Source organism: Entamoeba histolytica, genomic scaffold (assembly GCF_000208925.1).
Source record: "Entamoeba histolytica HM-1:IMSS scf_1104750518587 genomic scaffold, whole genome shotgun sequence".
NCBI lineage: Eukaryota > Evosea > Mastigamoebida > Endamoebidae > Entamoeba > Entamoeba histolytica.
The window spans coordinates 296,590-315,889 of NW_001914860.1; the positions used below are offsets into that span (position 1 = coordinate 296,590).

Here is a 19,300-nt window from a genome sequence, read left to right on the forward strand (position 1 = left end):
TGTTTTGTTTTATTTTCCATTTCTCTTTATTTAATATCACCCGTGTTTCATATAATGATTTCCAATATTCTAAAGTAATATCGTTATTTGGGTATATTTCATTCTTTGTTTTGTTTTTCTTCATTATTCTAATTTTCTTGTTATAATCAAACATGATTTTATTTGTATTGATTCTGATCCTTTCATCTTTACTAAATTTAATTCTTTCTTTTATCATTGTCATTATATATTTTATGTATTTTATTCTTTCTAGTGCTTTAACTTTTATTCCTTCTTCATCATATTCTTTTAATTTCATGTTGCACTTGATTCTGTGCCATTTTCTTTCACTTAATTGAAATATGAACAAATACAAAATAACTTTCAAATAAATTATTTATAAATTGAATAATTTTAATTGTATTCTCATTATCTTTGGCTACATACACATTCTCTAAAACAAGTCAAAAAAAAACAATATTAAACTTTTTTGTTTTAATATATTGAGTTAATTTTATTTCCATTTTGCTTATCACTCAGTTATGAGTTTTGATATTATCATAATTATTGTTTTTAAGTCTTTCCAATAATGTGGAACAAAACTGTATAGTTTGGTAATCAATTCTTTATCAATAACAACAAATGAATTTATTATGGTGAAAGACTAATAAATTCAATTATGACTACTCTCCTTTAATTTCGTTTGTTTTTAAACCAACCTAAAAATATTCTCTTTTATTTCTCAAAAAAGGTTTTGAATAATATAAAACTTGAATATCAAGAAATTAGTTATTCTATTAATCCAATGACTTTGTAAGTGTTTTGTTTATAGTATTAAAAAAATTATCAATTAAGTGATGGAAATGAATATATAAATTTACTAATGCACAGTTATTTTAATGATACAAGAAAATGAAAGAAACTAAAAAGTTATATTAACAGTATAATTTTTAAAAGAATTGAATATGAAAAAAAAAACAAAGTAGAGTTAAAAAATAAATTTTAACAAGATAGTTTTTAGTAATTCCAGCTAATTCTAATTGTTTTTAAATAAAAACCTTATATTATCCAAAAACATATAAATAGCTTCATTTGTTAATAATTGAATATATTAACATTAGTTAAAGTATTAAGAACAAAGATATTATTGTAGAGAAGATGAATTGAGTCATAACAAAAAAAGGTATTATGGTTTTAACATAAAAATAGTAATTTGTTTTTTTTTTTTAAATTGGATTAATTGAAATTTTAAAAATAGTACATTATATTATCTTAAAAATATTTAATTTCAAATTTTCTATGTCTTTGAACCAAAGCCTTGTTTTATTTGCAATGGAAGATAAACAACTATTAATAGAAATGGCTAAAACAATTGGATTTCCAAAGGATAAGAGAGAAAAAATATGGAGACTAATATTACAAAATAATGAAGATTTTAAAGAGTTTAATACAAAAGAAGTTAGTCCAGACTTAGCTAATACATTCTTTGGAAAGTCATTATCAGAAGAAAAATATCAAAATTTTGCTCTTATCTATCAAATAGTTGAAAGTATTATTCCAACTGACTACCCACAATTTGAGGGGTCAATTGGTATTGCTGTGGTTATTGCTTCATTATTTCCAAATGACTTTAAAATGCAACAACGTGCAATCACTCATTTCTTAACTAAATTTAATAATTATACCGCTGACTCTGATGGAATTATTCAATTACTTTGGTTATTGATACAATATCATGATCCACAATTATCAAATCATTTAAAGAGTTTGTCAATAAATTTAAAATCATTAGTTCTTCAACATGTTTGTTCTTTTTAATATATTTAAGAATAGCAGAATTTTCATTTCTAGTTTTATTCTTTATTTATTCAATTCTATGATCCAATAGATACTGTATTATCATTATATGACAGATTATTATATTCATCTCCAATTATTCCAATGTTTATACTTTGTTCTATATTCATTACACATAGAAATGAATTATTTAAAGTAACAAGTTCACTTGTTCTTGAAACATATTTCAATGAAATTCGTCTTAATGAGACTGACACTTCTTCATTACTTGTGTTTGCAAAATATATTCAACAAAACACACCTACGTCTTTTTCAAGATTATTAAGTTCATGTCTTTCAAATAATGCTATTTATCAACGATGGGAAGCCTCTAAATTTGATGGAGGTGTATATTTCCCCGTATCACCAACAGATATGCTTTCTGATAAACTAAATAATATCAATATCATATATGTTGATGGACGAGAAGAAAATGACTATACCAATGGTCATATTAACAATTCTATTCTTCTTAAAGACATTGACACAACACGTGAAAGTGTTCATTGGGTATTATATTTTTCAGGTGCTCCAAATGAGAGTGAATCAATTATAACAACTGTAGAAACATTAATAAAAAAGAATATAAAACATATATCAGTCCTTGGGGGTGGTTATAGTTTATATCATAAATTCTGGACAGAACGGTCTGAAGGTTTTAATATTGAAGACCATACAAAAGATTGTCAAGTGTGTCGTGGAGTTAATTGGAAAAATGTATTTAAATTAGACTTTGTTAAAAAAGAGATCAAAAGAAGGAGCCTTTCCAATTCATTATCTGAGTTAGTAAAAGATAAAATAGCAGGATTAGTTAGTGATAAAACTATTAAAGAAGTTAATTGGGAAAAAAAAGAAGAAACAGGAAGATGCCTTATTGAAAAAGTTGATATTTTATATGAAAGCAATATGTTTGTTTTTTTTTGAAACTAAGTTTTAAAGAGAATCAGTACTTATTTCAATTAGAGGATATTTAGAGTATAATAGTATTGAATTAAGTATTATAGTCAATGAAAATACTGTTGAAGAATTATTTTATGATGATATTGATAGATTTAGTTTTACTGGTAAAACAATTTTTATTCATACAAAGAATGGAGAAGAGATTAAATTCCTTGTAAATGATAGTCCAGAAAAGTTAATTAAAGACATTCAAAATAAATCAATTTAACTACTTAATTCAATTGGTTTTACAATTATTTGGTTATCTATAACGAAAATAAACAAATCATTCTAATTAAAATATTCATTTTTTGAAACAATAAATTCAAATGGATCAATTTTGATTTGCTTTAGAAAAGAGTGAAAAGAAATGTATTTAGATTTATCTAGTAGTTTAAATTCTTTATTTTTGTATATTAAACAAATTGGTTTCTTAAATGGTTGTCCTTCATCATCAGTCAACGAACTATTAACACATAATGTTTTACCAAATAAACTAACTCCATGTGAAGAATGGCAATGACCAAAACAATGAACCTGAGGTTGAACTTCATCAATAAATTTTCTAACTACTTTATTTCCTGCATGATAAAAAGAATCATTAATAATTTTTCTTCGATAAATACCATAATCCAGAATTCCGTATGGTGGCTCATGTGAGAGAGTAATAAGAGGTTTATCTGGGTTAATTGAAAGGAGTTTAGTGTTAACTGGTTTAAATGGAAATGATTGACCAAAAAACTGAAACCCATTAATTATTTGTAACCCATTCAATATATTCAAATTAGGTATTGACTGAAATGACTTCATAACAAACGAATGCTTAATGTAGTCTTCTCTTTCATGATTTCCTAAAACCATAATAATGTTTTTTGCTGGTTGATTTTTTAACCATTTTCCAAATGACTTTAAATTATCTTTATTTCCTCTATTAGTAATATCACCACAAATAAGCAAATAATCTGTTTTGTTTAGTGATAATGAAAGGTGGGTGTTATGAACATCAGAAATTACTGTAAAATGACTTGGTTGTGAAGGTATCATGATTCAAATAAAATGAAATGAAAATAGAAAAACTAAAAACTTAAAGTTATTCTTTAAAAATAAATTTGTAGGAAGTAAGAGTTAAAAAATACTTTAGATAATAATATCTAGTATCTATTTATAAGATTTTTGGTTTCATCTAAGTTTCTTCAAATGGACTCTTTTTTAAATAAAGACAATACCTCTATTATAAATGAATCGGAAAAATACAACACAAGAAGAATGGATGATATCATGAATGATATTCATTTTTTATCAAATTTCTTTGGAGAATGGAATTTATCTGTAGTAGAAGAATTTAAACGGAAACAAGATCTTGAGAAGTTACTAAAGTTATTAATTAAGAGAGACAACTTAGAAAACATAATTCATCAAAATAATTAATTCTATTTTTTATTCATTTATTATTCTTAAAGAAATTCTGTAATAGAATTTGGGATTTTGGATTTAATAGTTATAAATAACAGAATAATGATATTCCTTTTTATCAGATTGACTCTTTTATTTATAAGTCTAATAAATTTCTTGAATATTAGATAGAATTAATTTAATGAGTTTCTTAATTAATTATTTCTTTAACCTTTTCTTTTCAAGAATAGCTTTAATGTTTATTCTTTGTTTTAGTATTAGATTTATTCATTTTACAACAATGTGGTAACTATCATTTCTAATTTCTCCTTAGATCAATTAGTTACCTCTGCTATAGGAAAGAAAAATAGGATGGAACATGTAAAGGAAATTTACCATTAACCAATATTAAATAGAAGATGGTAATGGTTCAAAGAAATAAAATATTACTAACTATCATTCTATAAATAAAAGATAGTTAATTTTATATTGGTAATAATTAATAATTAATACATTAATTTTAAAAGAGAAATATCAATACACTAATTACAAATAAAAGAAAAACATCTAAACAATAAGAAAAGTCAAAGAAAAAAAGGATTAAGCTTTAAGGGCCTCAGCAAATTTCTTTCCCCATTCAAAGCATGTTTGTAATTCATTAGAATTAGGTTGGAATTTAATAGATAAAGGTTCAACAGGTTGGTGAACTTTTAATTGAACGATTCTAGCTGATAAGTTTTTAACACCTTCACCACTCCAACCGAATGAACCAAAGCATTGAACAAATCTATTACAATGGATAGTTGGATTAAGACTACATGCAATTTGCATAATAGGAGGAATAGTATCATTAACTAAAGTAGGTGTACCTAAAAGTAAACCTTTAGCATCTTCAAATTCCTTTAAAACATCACCAACAGAAGACTCTACAATATTAAACATCTTAACTTCAACACCAGTAGATTTAATTCCTTCACTAATTTGTTCTGCCATTTTTTGAGTATATCCATAAGCAGATCCATAAGCAATAACAACTTTATTTTTTAAAGCAATAGGTTGTGCCCATTGTCTATATCTTTCGATATTTTCTTTAATGTGTGTTCTTAAAACAGGTCCATGGCTACAACAAATAGCTTTAAGTTCATCGCTTGGGAATCCCATTTGTGTTTCAATCATATCAAGTCCTTTAATTACATAATTTTTAAATGGTCCAAAAATACAATCAAAATAGTGTTTATATGCATCATCCATATCTTTAATTCTCTCCATCATTTGGTCATTAAATACTCTTTCATCTGCATAATGTCCTCCAAAAACATCACAACTAACTAATACTTTCATTTCTTCAATAACTGTCATCATAGTATCTGGCCAATGTAAAAATGGTTGAATAAGGAATTTTAAGTGATAATTTCCTAAGTCAAGTGTTTTAATCTTTCCTGAATTTAATGTCTTTGTATTTTCTTTAATATGTCCAATGTATTTAATATTATTTAATGCTGCCATAGTTCCAATTACTGTTGCTTCTGGGTATTTCTCTAATATGTGAACTAATGATCCACTGTGATCTGGTTCAGTATGATTTAATACGATATAATCTAATTTTCCTTCTTTTCCTATGACATCTTCTATTCTCTCTAAACACTCTCCTGCAAAATTCTCTTTACATGTTTCAAATAATACATTGCCTTTCTCACTTTTTAATAAAAATGAATTGTATGAAGTTCCATATGGTGTTGTCATTATTATATCAAACACTCGTAATTCTTTATCAAATACTCCTACCCAATATAAGTCTTTTACTACTTCCAATGCTTTCATTCCTATGTATTTCTTTCTTTCAGTTCCTCTTTATATATTCTCTTCTTTTTTTTCTCTTTGTCCAGATTCTTTTTTTCATTTTGTCCAGACTCTTTTTTTCTTCTTTCTCTTCTTCTAGATCTTTCTTCTCTTCTTTTTTCGGTTAGTTCTTTCCTCTTTTTCTTTCTTTTCTTGAATAAACAATTAGAAATAAACAAAAATTAAATAAAAATAAATCAATTATGATTTAACTAATTTTAGGTTTTCAACGTGTTATGAAGTGAATGAAGCAACTCCTTCAACACGTTTTATTTCTTTTAAATTAAAGTTGTTTTTTTAAATATCATCAACTTTATTATTCTTCGTTTCAGTTATTATTTGATTTTTATTTTGGATTTAATATGTGTTAAACTTCCTCATTCTTTCTATTTTTGTTTTAAGAAGAATATATCCATAACACTATGAATATATTTTATCTCCTTCAATATCAGCAACAAATTAACAAACACTCTTTTCTTGATAACACCTATATATATTCAATTTAAACTATTCACTATCAAATATATTTGTATGTTGATAAATAAATAATACCATTATATTAAATAATTCTTTAATAATAGCTTATAATAAGTACTAATAAATATTAACCAATTAGTCTTGAATAAGTATTATTTGGCAAAAAGTAACTCCATAACCAGATTATAATTGGTAGTTCATTTATTTAATTTATTTTAGTGTTTGTGTGGTGTTTCTGACAAAGTACTTTTGAATTGAAAACAATAATAACCAAACAAAAAAAAAATAAAAAGTATTTTATAAAGATAAATAACAAAAAAAATAAAAAAAAAAAATGATTTGGTTTGATTTAAGCTAATAATGCCTTGAAGAAACCAGGAGCTGGTGAAGTGCCAGTAATACCAGCAACAGCAATACGAGCACGAGTATTAACAGAAATCTTCATATCTGAAATTTCTTTATCGATTTCTTGCATAAATTCAATAATGAAATCGATAAGTTTATGTTTAAAGAGATTTTCTGTTTGGAAGTTAGTAATTAAGAAAGAAATATCATATCCTTTAATTGGTTTTCTTCTAAGAATAACAAAATTTTCAGCTCTTTGTTGAAGGAATGAAACAAATCTTCTAAGAAGAATAACTTCAAGATTATCAGCTTTTTTAACACAAATTGAAATTCTTACTGAGTTAATTGATCCTTCAATCATTACTTTCTCACATTTATCAACTCCATTTTCTTCACCACTTGGTTCAGATGGTACTCTAACAATAACTACTGGTTTAAAAATAACTTCTTTTGAAAGACCAAGTTCAACTTCTGGTTTATTGTGTCTTTCAATTAATTGTGATGCAAAGTTAGTTACACACATTGCACTATTCAAAGTTGCTCTAATAGTATCTAAATATGCTTGATAAGTGGTAGCCATAATAAAGAACTTATATTTGAATTACTTGTCTTTTAGTTCATTCTTTTTTTTATAAACTATTATTAAGTTCTTATTTTTTTTCCATTAACCAATACAAATTATTTTCTTCCATTGATTATTTAAACGTTTTATTCAATAAAAAATTCTTATTCATTCAAACTAAAATACAATATTTTTCTCTTTATAAAATTATTCATTAGATAATACTTATGTCAGAATAATAAAAAGTAAACGTTACAACAAATCTATTTAATTTTAATCATGAACGTGGGATTGTTGTGTAATTTCTTCAAAGGCAGTCTCTAATTTTTGTTCTTCAATAAGTTCTTCTTCTGAATTTTTAAGCATTTCTTTTATATGTTCATCTAATTTTAAATCATCAACAATATGATATTCACCTCCATAACAGACAACTGGCATACTAAAGAATATTCCTTTTGGAATACCATATTGTCCTTCACTATAAACTCCCATACAAACTATCTTTTCTTTATTTGTTCCAAGACACCAATCTCTAAAATGATCAACAATTGCTTTGGCAGCTGAAGCAGCTGATGATGCCTTTCTCATTTCAATTACTTTAGCTCCTCTTTCTTGAACAGTTTTATTAAAAGATTCTAACCATGACTCTTCAACAAGGTCAGCTACTCTTTTTGGTCCATTTGATGTTTGAACAACTGCATGAGAAATATCTGGACATTGTTTTTCTGAATGATTTCCCCATACAAAAGCATCAGAAACATCTTCAACTTTACAATTTAATTTACTTGCAATTTGAGCAATAGCCCTATTTTGATCAAGTCGAGTTAAACAAGTAATTTGTTTAACATCAATTCCAGCATTATTAGCAACTACAAGTGCATTAGTATTAGCTGGATTAGCAACAACTAAAACTCTAACATGAGGATTAGCAAAATTCTTAAGAGCAAGAGCTTGTTCTTTCATAATTCTAGTGTTAATGCCAATTAATTCTTTTCTTTCCATACCTACTTTTCTTGGCATACCAGCAACTAAAATAGCACATTCAACATCTTTAAATGCAACTTCTGTTTTATTTGAAGCTACAACTCCTTTAACAAGTGGGAAACAACAATCAGCTAATTCCATTTTTACTCCTTCCATAGCTTCAACCATAATATCATATAAATGTAAATAAACTGTTTGATTTGGACCAAACATTAAACCATGAGCAATTAAGAAAAGAAGATTATATCCAATTTGACCTGCAGCTCCAGTTACAAGAACATGAAGTGGTTTTGATTCAACATTTGGATCATTGTTAACACGAGACCACACTTTATTAGAATCAATATTAGCCATTAATGTTAGAATTATGTTTAAAGTTCTAACATAGGTTTAAATACTCTTTTTTTTACCCTTTTTTCTCACTGTTCATTCTTGTAATTTAAGTTGAAATTGCAACTTTTCAAAAATAACCCTTTCAGTTTTTAATGAGTTTTGTTTTTATTTAGACATATTTAATTATTAATATCTTTGAATTTACTTTATGAATCGTTTCTACTTCTATTCAATATCTCTATATCTATTCATTTAACATTTTTTGTAGTTGAGGTTATCAAAAAATACTAACTTCCATTTTCTCACTAATTTTTATCAAAAATATGAAGAATTATTATTTTTTTAAAATTAAAACACGTGCTTCTACGTTGTTTTTTTATTTGATTTTATTTTGAATAAATCGTTAATTAATTTGAATTTCAATTGAATTTTATTCAATAATACTTGAATCATATTTCAAGATACTATTTTTTGTATGGAAATTATCTGATAATTCAATTTATTTCTTTTTATGTTTTATTTTCATTTTTCTTTCTTTTAATAACATTTTTTAATGTTTTTAAATTTGTTATTTTATTTTTCTTTGAATTTCTGTTTTGTTTTATTAGGTAACATAACTACAACTCGTCTCATAAACTCTAATTAAATTATTGGTACCATTCTTTACAAAGTAAAAAATAAAAAAGATTTATTTAAACAGACACAACAGAACAATAAATGTCAGACAATAAAAGTGGAAATGAACAAAGAATTTCAGAAAATAAAAACCTCAATAAAGAAATAAATGTTTTATATAACGGAAATAAAAAGAAAAGCCAAACAAAACTATTTTCATGAGTTGTAATAAAGTAAGAAAAGAAACAAAAAAAAGAAGTTGGAAGAATTACAAAACCCACATTATTTATTTAGAACTTGAATAAAGATTTCTTGTTAAATAACATACAAATGCCATTCGGAAGAAAAGGAAGAAAGAACCAAATTGATGAAAGCTATACCTCTGTTATTGATGGTATTAAAAAGATTTATGATACTAAACTCAAAAAATTAGAGACTGATTATAAATATGATTACTTAATTTCTCCAACTATGAGACCAGCTGACTTTGATGCAAAGCCAATGGTTTTATTCCTTGGTCAATACTCTACTGGTAAAACTACTTTTATTAATTATTTATTAAATTATGATTATCCAGGATCAAATATTGGTCCTGAACCAACTACTGATGGATTTGCAGCTATTATGCATGGACCAACAAATGGTAATGTTCCAGGAAATACTTTATGTGTTCAAACAGATAAACCATTTACTAATTTGGCTAGATTCGGTAATGATTTTATGGCTAAATTTAGTGGTGCATATTGTAATCTTCCCCTCCTTGAACATATGACTTTTATCGATTCTCCTGGTGTTTTGTCTGGAGAAAAACAAAGAATTGGTAGATCATATGATTTTAATGAAGTTGTAAGATGGTTTGCTGAAAGAGCTGATATGATTGTACTTGTATTTGATGCACATAAATTAGATATTTCTGATGAATTTAAAGGAGTTATTGAATCTGTTAAGAAACACTCAGAAAAAATGAAAATTGTATTGAATAAAGCAGATTCTATTGATTCACAACAATTAATGAGAGTATATGGAGCTCTTATGTGGTCACTTGGTAAAGTTATGCAAACACCAGAATGTCTTAGAGTCTATGTCTCTTCATTCTGGGACCAACCATTTAAAGATACTTTATTTACTTCTTTATTTGAAAAAGAACGTGATGATTTAATGTATGACCTTCATGCATTACCAAAACAAGCTACTGTTCGTAAAGTTAATGAATTATGTAAACGTGCTAGATTAGCTAAAACAAACGCATACATTACATCATATCTTCGTGAACAAATGCCAACATTTGGTAAAGAAAAAAAGAAGGCAGAACTTATTGCTGATTTGAATAATGTCTTTAATATTATTATGAGAAAATATAATTTGGCTGCTGGTGATTTCCCACCAATCCAGCTTTATAAAGAAAAATTAAATGAACTTGATTTCACTAAATTCCCTAAGTTAGATACAAAGCTTATTGCTTCTATTGATGACGTACTAGGCACGGATATTCCGATGTTATTAAAGAAATATCCAATGGAAGATAGTTTGTCTTCTTCTTCTAACCCATTTGAAGCATCAACTGGTTATGAAAAATGTATGGATATTTTAGAAGTAACTGACGATGAAATTTTTGCTTACCAAAAAGAATTTGATAAATTACCAAAGAACGAAGAAGGTAAGGTTAATGGTAAAGACTGTTTTGCTCCACTGATGGCTACTGGAGCAGATAAGAAAGCTCTGAAAAAGATCTGGTCTATTGCTGATTCCGGTAAAAATGGATCGTTAAATGCTCATCAATACATTCTTGCCAAAGTTTTAGTTCGAAGTCTATTGCAAAATGGTGGTTATCCGGATGATTTACCGCCTGTGGAGTAACTCATTAGTACAATCAAATTTAATTATTTAATTCTAGTGTTTTCCATAAAATTTTTTTATACTTTTTAAATACATATATTAGCAAAAGTTGTTTCTTTCCTTAAAGGATTAGAAGAAAAGCCATATTGTTCTGAGTTACCAGATATATTAAAGCAACTTAAATTTTAAAATACAAATTAATTTTTTGTTATTTGAGTATTTTGTTATTATGAATAAAAAAATAAATAAAAAGAAGAAAATATTTTAAAATAATTTGATTTAATGAATTAAAAATAATATATTAGAAAGAAATAAAAAATTTTAACAAATTGTAAATTATTTTTCTTGTTTAGTAGGTTCTTTATCATCTAAGAACACACTGATTGTTGATAAATATCCTTTTTGTGAGAACGTTGGATTCTTTGGAATTATATCATCTATCATTTGTTTTCTTTGTAAATATGGTAACATCACATCATCTCCTATAATTCTTTGTTTTGAATTATCTGATGCATTGAAAGCTGTTTCTCTTGTAAGTTCTCCTAAAATATCTTCAGGAACAACCATATTATCTAATAATGGTCCAAATACTCTTACATCTTTGTTTCTTTGTATTTCAATAGTATCAACACCACATATTCCTGGTTTAATAATTACTTGACTTGAAATATTTCCATTATTTTGTTCTTCAACTTTAACTTGGTTTTGTTCTTCATTATTTTCATTCCATATTATTACAACATGATCATCACCAATTAATTTCCATTTTCTTTCTTCATTACCTTCTACAGATGGCATTCTGACACTCTCATGATAAACACATTCTCTTGTTGATGATTTATAATAAAGAACCGTTACACCATCATTTCCTGTTTTTTCCATTCCACCAATAAATCCATTATATTTCTTAATATCCGTTTGTTCTCCTAATGAGCTTGAAAATCCTTCATATCTTCTTGAAACTTCACAATTCTTTAATATCTCTTCTTTATTTTTCATTCCTTTCTTTACATAAATCAACCCAATTGGATATACTCTTCTTGCAGGAGTTTTATCAAGAGCACTGACTAAATTTCTAAATTTGTCATGAGATGGTAATGATGTTAGTCTTGATGAAATAGCTAATCCATCAATGAAGAATAATTCAGTCATTAATAATCCTGTTGTTAATGGTGAGGTAATTGATACATCAATTTTTTCTGGTAAAGAAGGTGGTAAAATTTCAATTTTCTCTTTTGGTATTTGTTGAAGAGTTTTTCTCATATCAATACATTCCTTTGTTGTTGTTTTTAATGTTTCGTCAAATTCTTCTTTATTTCCTACTTCAGTTGGGAAATCCCAAACAAGTTCTTCTGGAATTAAATCAATAAGCTGTGAAACATCATTAATATCACTATGAATATTTTCTACAACAATACCATCTCCTTCAGAAACATTACCAAGAACTTCTATATGTTCAATAGTCTTTTTCCAATTAGGAACTTGTACTTCTGTAAATTTCCATTCAAATCTACCAACACTATTTCTTACACAAATCGTGACATCTTCTCCATTTTCTGGATGTGTTACAGAATATAATGTATTGTCATTAAAGAACCATTTAGTTGATTTATCTGACACATCTGATCCAGTAGAATTAACTAATAAAGCTCCTTCTGTACCTAGTCCTGATATATATAATCCAATATATGCTTCTGCTGCTTCTCCTGCAATAATTCGATGTGGTTTAGAAGTTGTTGTATTCATATGAAGTGCACTGGTGAGTGCTTCAAGCATAATACTAGCTATATCAAGAGAATGAATTGCTGGAGACACAGATGGGGAAATAAGATATTCCATCAATGCACAAAGTAAACTTCCTACGGTTTGATTGTTTAAAGTGGAAATCATTTGGAATGCAGAAACATGTAATTCTGTAATTAATGGAACAGGTAATGGTGGTGATAATCGTGCTAATGATGAAATAATTTGACAAACACATCCATATCTCTCAGTTGGTAAATAAGACATCAAACACTTTAATATATCCAATGCTAAATCATTTTGTTTTTGTTGAACAACTAGAAGATGAAGATGACATGCCAATCCCCATAATAATGTTTCTTGTGCAATAGAGTCTTGAAATAGAGTCATTAAATGTTTTTGAGCATAATATAGAGAATAATTAAAATCTCCTAATGCTTCTTTAAATTCAATTAATGGAAAAACTTGTGGATATAATTTTTCTGCATAAATTAATGAATTTAATAATCCAATAATTTTCATTGCAATATTCTCATGAGACTTTTCTGGTAATGTTGGAAGTTGTTGAAGCATAGAAAGTAATGGAACAATCATTCTAGTACATCCTGGTAATCTTAATGAAAAAATGTCATGTAATCCAAGAAGAAATTCATATGGTGCATTTGGAATGAGAGAGACAATACTTTCATAAAATGTAGAATATGCTGGAAGTACATATCGTTTATTTCTAACAAATAAATCACATAATCCTAATCCTGCAGTTATTTTTACTTCAATTTCTTCTGAAGATGAAAGACTACGAAGGAAATATGTACCAAAAGTATTCATTAAATCAACTTTACTTTCTCCATCATATCTTATTAATAATTCACATACTTTTCTCACACTTGTGATACAATTTTTTACTGCTGTTTCCATACATGTATCTTGTATCATAAACCAAAGTCCTTCCCATAATTCAAACATTTCATTTGGTTTCAGTTTAATCATTTCTTTAAATGTAGGATCATCATTAGGAAATATATAATCTGGTTCAACACTTATATAACGTACCATTTGATTAGGATTTTGTGGAGTAGAATTCGTTGGTAAGGAAATAATTTGTTTTGTTACATGAATAATTTTTTGACATAACTGAGTTAATAATCCAGAAGAAGAATAAAATTGATGAAGCATATCATATAATTTATTATATGCTGTAGCAGAATGTCTCCATCTAACATAAGATGTAATAATAGTATCAACAAGTGAACCAACAGCATCATCACGATAACAAGTAATTAATTTATTAATATTATTAACAAGTGTTGCAATAAGTAAATCTTTCATATCATCCATTAAATCTAATTCATTGTTTAATAATTCCATCATTCTTGAATGAAGTGCTGATGTAAAACAACGAATATTTGGATTCATTTCAGCATGATCAAATGGAATATCAATGCATTGAATAATGTATCTTCTAAATTCTAATAATTTGTTACTTCCAAGTGCATTTTCATAACTTATTGCAGTGTTTGTTTTAGCAACAAATTCTGTATAAAAGAATGTGAAATAATTAAGTCCATTTTGGAAAGTTTCTGGTGAGAAATTAAGTGCTGTTGATAGAATAAACTCTAAGAATGGAGTTGCACCTTCTTCTTTGAAAAACATTTCTTTAATATCACTAGTTATTAATTTTCGTAAATCAGTTAAAATAATTTCCATTAATCGTGTTGGAATATCTCCTAATCCTGATGATGGGACAACACATGACAATGTAATTGTTTTAGAAAATGATGGAAATAGTAATGCACAAATATTTTCTGCAATAGGAAGAAATGTTTTATAACTCTCTTTCTTTAATAATCGATCCAAAAATTTATCAATAAATTCCATTGAAAGTGATCGTTCATCAACAGGTTCTTCAGAAGGAACATAAGGTTCATTAACCAAACTAGGAAATGGTTGGTTTGGTGGTAGATCAATTAAACTTCCAATATTCATTGAAGATATGATATATCTTGCAAACTGTGAAGAATATTCTTGTTTGTCTTGATACATATTTAATAGAGTTTCGTATGCTGCACGTCTTAAAATTGTATCAGTTCCAATAGAAAGATAATTCTCAAATAATGAAAACAACGACTCAAATACATGAAATTCATTATATGGAAATACTTTTCCTGCAAACTCGATTATTTTTAATTGGCTTAATGCAGCTTTACTAGTTTGTTTTCCTTTTTTACAATGAGCAACTTGTCCAGTGGCATATTCACTTAGAATTAATCCAGTCAATGAATGATTTATTTTACAATATGAAACTATATCACTATCCTCTTCAATAAGCCATTGTAAATATTTAAATTTATTTGCATTAGATTCTTTTGGCTCAAGAAGTAACGCTTTTTTCTTTCGTATCTTCTTTTCCTGTTCTAATTGTTCTTTAGCTGATTTACTTGACATAAAGTTATTATTTAATAGTTCTTTATTATTTTTAGTTAAGTTGTGTTGTAATAACTGGAAAACCTTTTTATTAAAGGAAAAATACTCAGTGAATTTCTAGCATTTGGTATTGTTATATTTTATATTCTTTTAGTTTTATGTTACTAACCTTTCATAGGTCAAAGTGAGTAATATCTTATAACAAGATAAAACTAAAAGAATAATTTATTGTTATTACATTTAAAAATTACATAAAGAAATATAAATTTGAAAGAAAGTCATTAAATTTAAAGTTCAAATTACAAGTCAAGATAATGTGCTAAAAATTAAATCTATTTATATTCTAAATAAAAACCAAAAAATTATTATGTAACAAACATGCGAGTAACAATTCTAAAGCATTTGATGGGTCGATATCAAAGTTTGGAATAACATCTTGAGATGGTGCACGAGAGTACATTTGTCTGTAGTACATATACTCAATGGTTCGTTCTAATAATTTGCTTGGAATTCCAGGAATAGGAATAGTAATGATACCTTCTGTTGGTTGGTCTTCAAGCATTGTTTTAAGTGTTCCACTGTGTTGTGCACATTCACGAGAAATATAAAATTCATGACCATCTTGTGAAATAAGTTTTAGATTTGGTATATCCATTTTGTTGAGAAAGTCTAAGATTTTAAAGTTAAATCTTCTATTTTCTCTTTATTTTGAGATTAGGATGAATGATAAAAAAAGTCATGGAACAAAACATTAGTTATCAATTGACTTTATATGTCTTTCCATTAATTCTTCTCTTTGTAATAACTAACGAATTTTAAATTATGAATCAAACCTATTATAATTCATTTATACCATGTAAATATAATAGTGTTTAATTTTTTTTGAAAGTTGCATACCAATACCTAATGTTTTTCCCTTAATATTTTTGTTTTATTCAAGTCTTTAGATTTAAAGAAATTGTTTATTCATAAGTTATATTTTTTATTTTTTATTATGCTAACTTTCAGATAAACGATAATTGAAATTTCATTTTCTTCTATTTGAAGTTTGTTGTTTATTAATGGATTTTATAACTTGATATAATTTATAAAAAATTAATGGAGCTAGTTATAATAAGATTAACTTGTTGCTAATAGAACATATTATTGTCAACAGGTATTTCTCTGGTATATAATTGCTTCATCTTAGAGATATTATTTATTGATTTTTTCCTAGTAAGTAGAAATTATAATCCAAAAAAAAAATAAAAAATTTAGTCTTTATTTTCCTGACTTTTACATCTTCCGAACTCAATTAATACATTATTGCTTTATGGGGATTTGCCATATCTGTAAAGAACAAACAACTTTGTATTGTGTTGACCATGAGAAACATATTTGTTTAAACTGTCTTTTAAAAAGTCATAAAGAAGTTTGTTGAAAATCTTGTTATTTGACTAAATAGACATTCATAGTTTTGTAATAGTGCACAATTTGTCAATATGTGGATTACGTTGATGGTAAAGTAAAAAAAGATAACTCATGTCATTTGTGTGGAGAGGAAATATTTGAAGGGGATTTAATAGTTCGATTACCTTGTTTACATAAGTTTCATCAAGAATGTTTATTAAAGTCATTAAGTAATATCCATTTAAATGAGTCAGAAAGTTGTGAAAACCAGTTTAAATGTCCAGAGTGTTTAATAGATATTTTTACAGAAGAAAATAAAAACACAGTATTAATGCAATCTCTTATTCAACAGTTTAAACAATTAGAATTTATAAAAAAGTATGCAAATATTAGTGATGAGAATGTTAGTGAATCTACAACAAGTGAAGTTATGGCAGCTATTAGCTTGAAAAATAATGATGAAGATAGTATTGTAGTATCTCAGTCTGTTGACACAACTAACAAAGGAGATGATGTGGCAATTGGAATAAACCCTGAAGAACAAAGCATTGAATTAGAAATAGATGAAGATGAAGACAAGAAAATAGTGACAAAAGATATGGATGGAAATTCTTTGTTACAAACGTTTGTTGTTTGTGTTTTTCATTGAATAGTTTTTGATTTATAATTTAGTAAAACTATTCTTACATGGAGAACTAAAATTCTTATTGTGATACTTGTCATTTGTTTCATTTTCCTTATTAAAGCTTTGATTAACCAACATAGTATGGTTATCACTAATAAACAAGAACAAAACCTAAAATAATTTAAGTCTCTTTTTGATATATTTACTTTTCAGTTTTTAAGTCAACAACTAAACGTTGTTTTGGTAATGTGAATATAACATTTCTTTTAACTAACTCATTTGTAAGTAATTCAATAATCATCTTTTTAGCTTTAAGATACTTTCCTGGGTCATTATAAGTGATATTATTTACTTCAATCCATAGTAAGAAATTAATTTTATGTTCAAGAGTCACATCTACTGGAGAAAATATTATGTCTGTATTCCACTTAAACATTGTATCTGTTTTAACAAATTGTTCTAATGAAACTCGAATTTCTTCAATAATTTTAAAGTCAATAGTTATGTCAACATTAATGTATAATTCAATTGTATAAAATGGTGAACGTTTAAGTTGTGTGATAACACTATTATATAAAAAGTCATTAGGGAGAATGTATTGTTCTCCATTTGGGTTATGAGCAACAGTACTTAGTAGTTGAACTTCATCAATAATGACTGCAGGAAAACCAGTTACTTGAATTCTGTCACCAATATCGAATGGTCGAATGAAAATAACAAGAACAAGACTTTCCCAAACTCTTTTCATATAATTTCCAAATATGAACGAAAAGCCAAGAAAGAAAGTACAGGAAGGTAATAAATATGATGAAATTGGAACTCCATTAATTAAACAAATAATTATAAGAATTAAAAGGATTCCAAAGACATCAATAATACGAGAAAGCGCTATTGAGATTGTTTCTTTATCCCGAACTTTTCTCTTTAATAAATCTTTTTTTTTATCAACTAATCGAATTGCTGAAATACAATCCTCTATTTCTATAATATCTTTTTTAAACATTTCATCAAACCACTTATTAGTTTCTTCTTCATAAAAACATCTCTTTACAATTGATTTTTTAATTTGATGATGGTCAATTTCTGAAAAGAGAATTTGGTCAGAAGACATAATACTTTCATTTACTGTAGACAATGGAACTCTTTCAGTTTGAAAAGACTCATTTTTTGTTTCATACCCATTGAATATACATGTTTGCAATTGATGGAGATTATCAAACAACTGTTTACTTTTTTGTTCAGTTTCTCTTTCATCGATTTGATTTTTTGCTAATAAACTTTCTTTGTCAAGAATCATTCTATTGATGATATCTCTCCACACTATTTTTTTATTCATTAAATAATGTTCTTCAACAGGGTTAGGAGAATTATTATGTAATAAAAAATTAACAACTAATTCACACCGAATGTTGTTGGTAAGTTGGGGTAGTAGTTGATTTATATTGATATGTGTTGAGATAAGATAACATATAACAACACAAATGATTCTAACAACACATATATCAATAAGAATATAATGGATATTTACAACAACTATAGATATTTGTTTCCATATTGTTCCAAAAAGAGTTTTGAACAAAATAAATGAAAAAGAAGTAACAATAAATGTACAACAATAATATGCAAGATGAGGAGTATTGATTCTATGAAGTTGTTTTACTCTTAACAAATAATTTTTTGTAAGTAGTAATAATATAAAAACTATATGTATACTGAGGATAGTACATGTAAAATATAATGGATAATAGAATAACGCAACTCCAAAGAAGTTAAAGTGATAGAAACTACTTACAATAGTTAAAATAATATTAATTATTTCAAGAATTATTAATCCAATATTACTAATAATTATGAAAATCCTCATTAAAATAGAAGAATCGATAAAATTTTTCTTGAAACATCTAATTCTTTAAAGAAAATCCTTTTCATGAAAAAGTGATATAATCACAATCATATCTTCATTCATAATGATACAATTTTGA

At 26.4% G+C, this 19,300-nt stretch overlaps 10 protein-coding genes across 10 annotated transcripts, besides 2 other annotated features; 3 read left to right on the forward strand and 7 right to left on the reverse strand.

The window, feature by feature from the left end:
• Positions 1–339: a repeat region.
• Positions 340–1,278: 939 nt separating this feature from the next.
• EHI_152630 (uncharacterized protein) lies at positions 1,279–2,983 on the forward strand (the record flags this gene model as incomplete). The annotated part of the gene is made up of 3 exons (XM_651856.2): positions 1,279–1,782; positions 1,831–2,723; positions 2,779–2,983. The coding sequence occupies 3 exons, from the start codon at positions 1,279–1,281 to the stop codon at positions 2,981–2,983; spliced, it is 1,602 nt and encodes a 533-aa protein (XP_656948.2).
• Positions 2,984–3,045: 62 nt separating this feature from the next.
• Positions 3,046–3,798, reverse strand: EHI_152640 (ser/thr protein phosphatase family protein; the record flags this gene model as incomplete). The annotated part of the gene is made up of 1 exon (XM_651855.2): positions 3,046–3,798. One exon carries the CDS (start codon positions 3,796–3,798, stop codon positions 3,046–3,048), a length of 753 nt encoding a protein of 250 aa, XP_656947.2.
• A 948-nt stretch (positions 3,799–4,746) lies between these two features.
• On the reverse strand, positions 4,747–6,004 carry EHI_152650 (type A flavoprotein, putative; the record flags this gene model as incomplete). The annotated part of the gene is made up of 1 exon (XM_001913322.1): positions 4,747–6,004. The coding sequence occupies exon 1, from the start codon at positions 5,965–5,967 to the stop codon at positions 4,747–4,749; it is 1,221 nt and encodes a 406-aa protein (XP_001913357.1). The 5' UTR covers positions 5,968–6,004.
• Positions 6,005–6,162: 158 nt separating this feature from the next.
• Positions 6,163–6,589: a repeat region.
• A 222-nt stretch (positions 6,590–6,811) lies between these two features.
• Positions 6,812–7,387, reverse strand: EHI_152660 (ARP2/3 complex 20 kDa subunit, putative; the record flags this gene model as incomplete). Its single annotated transcript, XM_643475.1, has 1 exon — positions 6,812–7,387. One exon carries the CDS (start codon positions 7,385–7,387, stop codon positions 6,812–6,814), a length of 576 nt encoding a protein of 191 aa, XP_648567.1.
• A 255-nt stretch (positions 7,388–7,642) lies between these two features.
• EHI_152670 (malate dehydrogenase, putative) lies at positions 7,643–8,707 on the reverse strand (the record flags this gene model as incomplete). The annotated part of the gene is made up of 1 exon (XM_650587.2): positions 7,643–8,707. One exon carries the CDS (start codon positions 8,705–8,707, stop codon positions 7,643–7,645), a length of 1,065 nt encoding a protein of 354 aa, XP_655679.2.
• A 924-nt stretch (positions 8,708–9,631) lies between these two features.
• EHI_152680 (EH-domain containing protein, putative) lies at positions 9,632–11,158 on the forward strand (the record flags this gene model as incomplete). The annotated part of the gene is made up of 1 exon (XM_650588.1): positions 9,632–11,158. The coding sequence occupies one exon, from the start codon at positions 9,632–9,634 to the stop codon at positions 11,156–11,158; it is 1,527 nt and encodes a 508-aa protein (XP_655680.1).
• A 315-nt stretch (positions 11,159–11,473) lies between these two features.
• Positions 11,474–15,325, reverse strand: EHI_152690 (Rap/Ran GTPase-activating protein, putative; the record flags this gene model as incomplete). The annotated part of the gene is made up of 1 exon (XM_650589.2): positions 11,474–15,325. The coding sequence occupies one exon, from the start codon at positions 15,323–15,325 to the stop codon at positions 11,474–11,476; it is 3,852 nt and encodes a 1,283-aa protein (XP_655681.2).
• A 278-nt stretch (positions 15,326–15,603) lies between these two features.
• Positions 15,604–15,959, reverse strand: EHI_152700 (uncharacterized protein; the record flags this gene model as incomplete). Its single annotated transcript, XM_001913323.1, has 2 exons — positions 15,604–15,623; positions 15,683–15,959. The coding sequence occupies 2 exons, from the start codon at positions 15,957–15,959 to the stop codon at positions 15,604–15,606; spliced, it is 297 nt and encodes a 98-aa protein (XP_001913358.1).
• A 1,065-nt stretch (positions 15,960–17,024) lies between these two features.
• EHI_152710 (RING finger protein, putative) lies at positions 17,025–17,392 on the forward strand (the record flags this gene model as incomplete). The annotated part of the gene is made up of 2 exons (XM_650591.2): positions 17,025–17,324; positions 17,387–17,392. The coding sequence occupies 2 exons, from the start codon at positions 17,025–17,027 to the stop codon at positions 17,390–17,392; spliced, it is 306 nt and encodes a 101-aa protein (XP_655683.2).
• Positions 17,393–17,520: 128 nt separating this feature from the next.
• Positions 17,521–19,182, reverse strand: EHI_152720 (small-conductance mechanosensitive ion channel, putative; the record flags this gene model as incomplete). Its single annotated transcript, XM_650592.1, has 1 exon — positions 17,521–19,182. One exon carries the CDS (start codon positions 19,180–19,182, stop codon positions 17,521–17,523), a length of 1,662 nt encoding a protein of 553 aa, XP_655684.1.
• Positions 19,183–19,300: the final 118 nt, after the last annotated feature.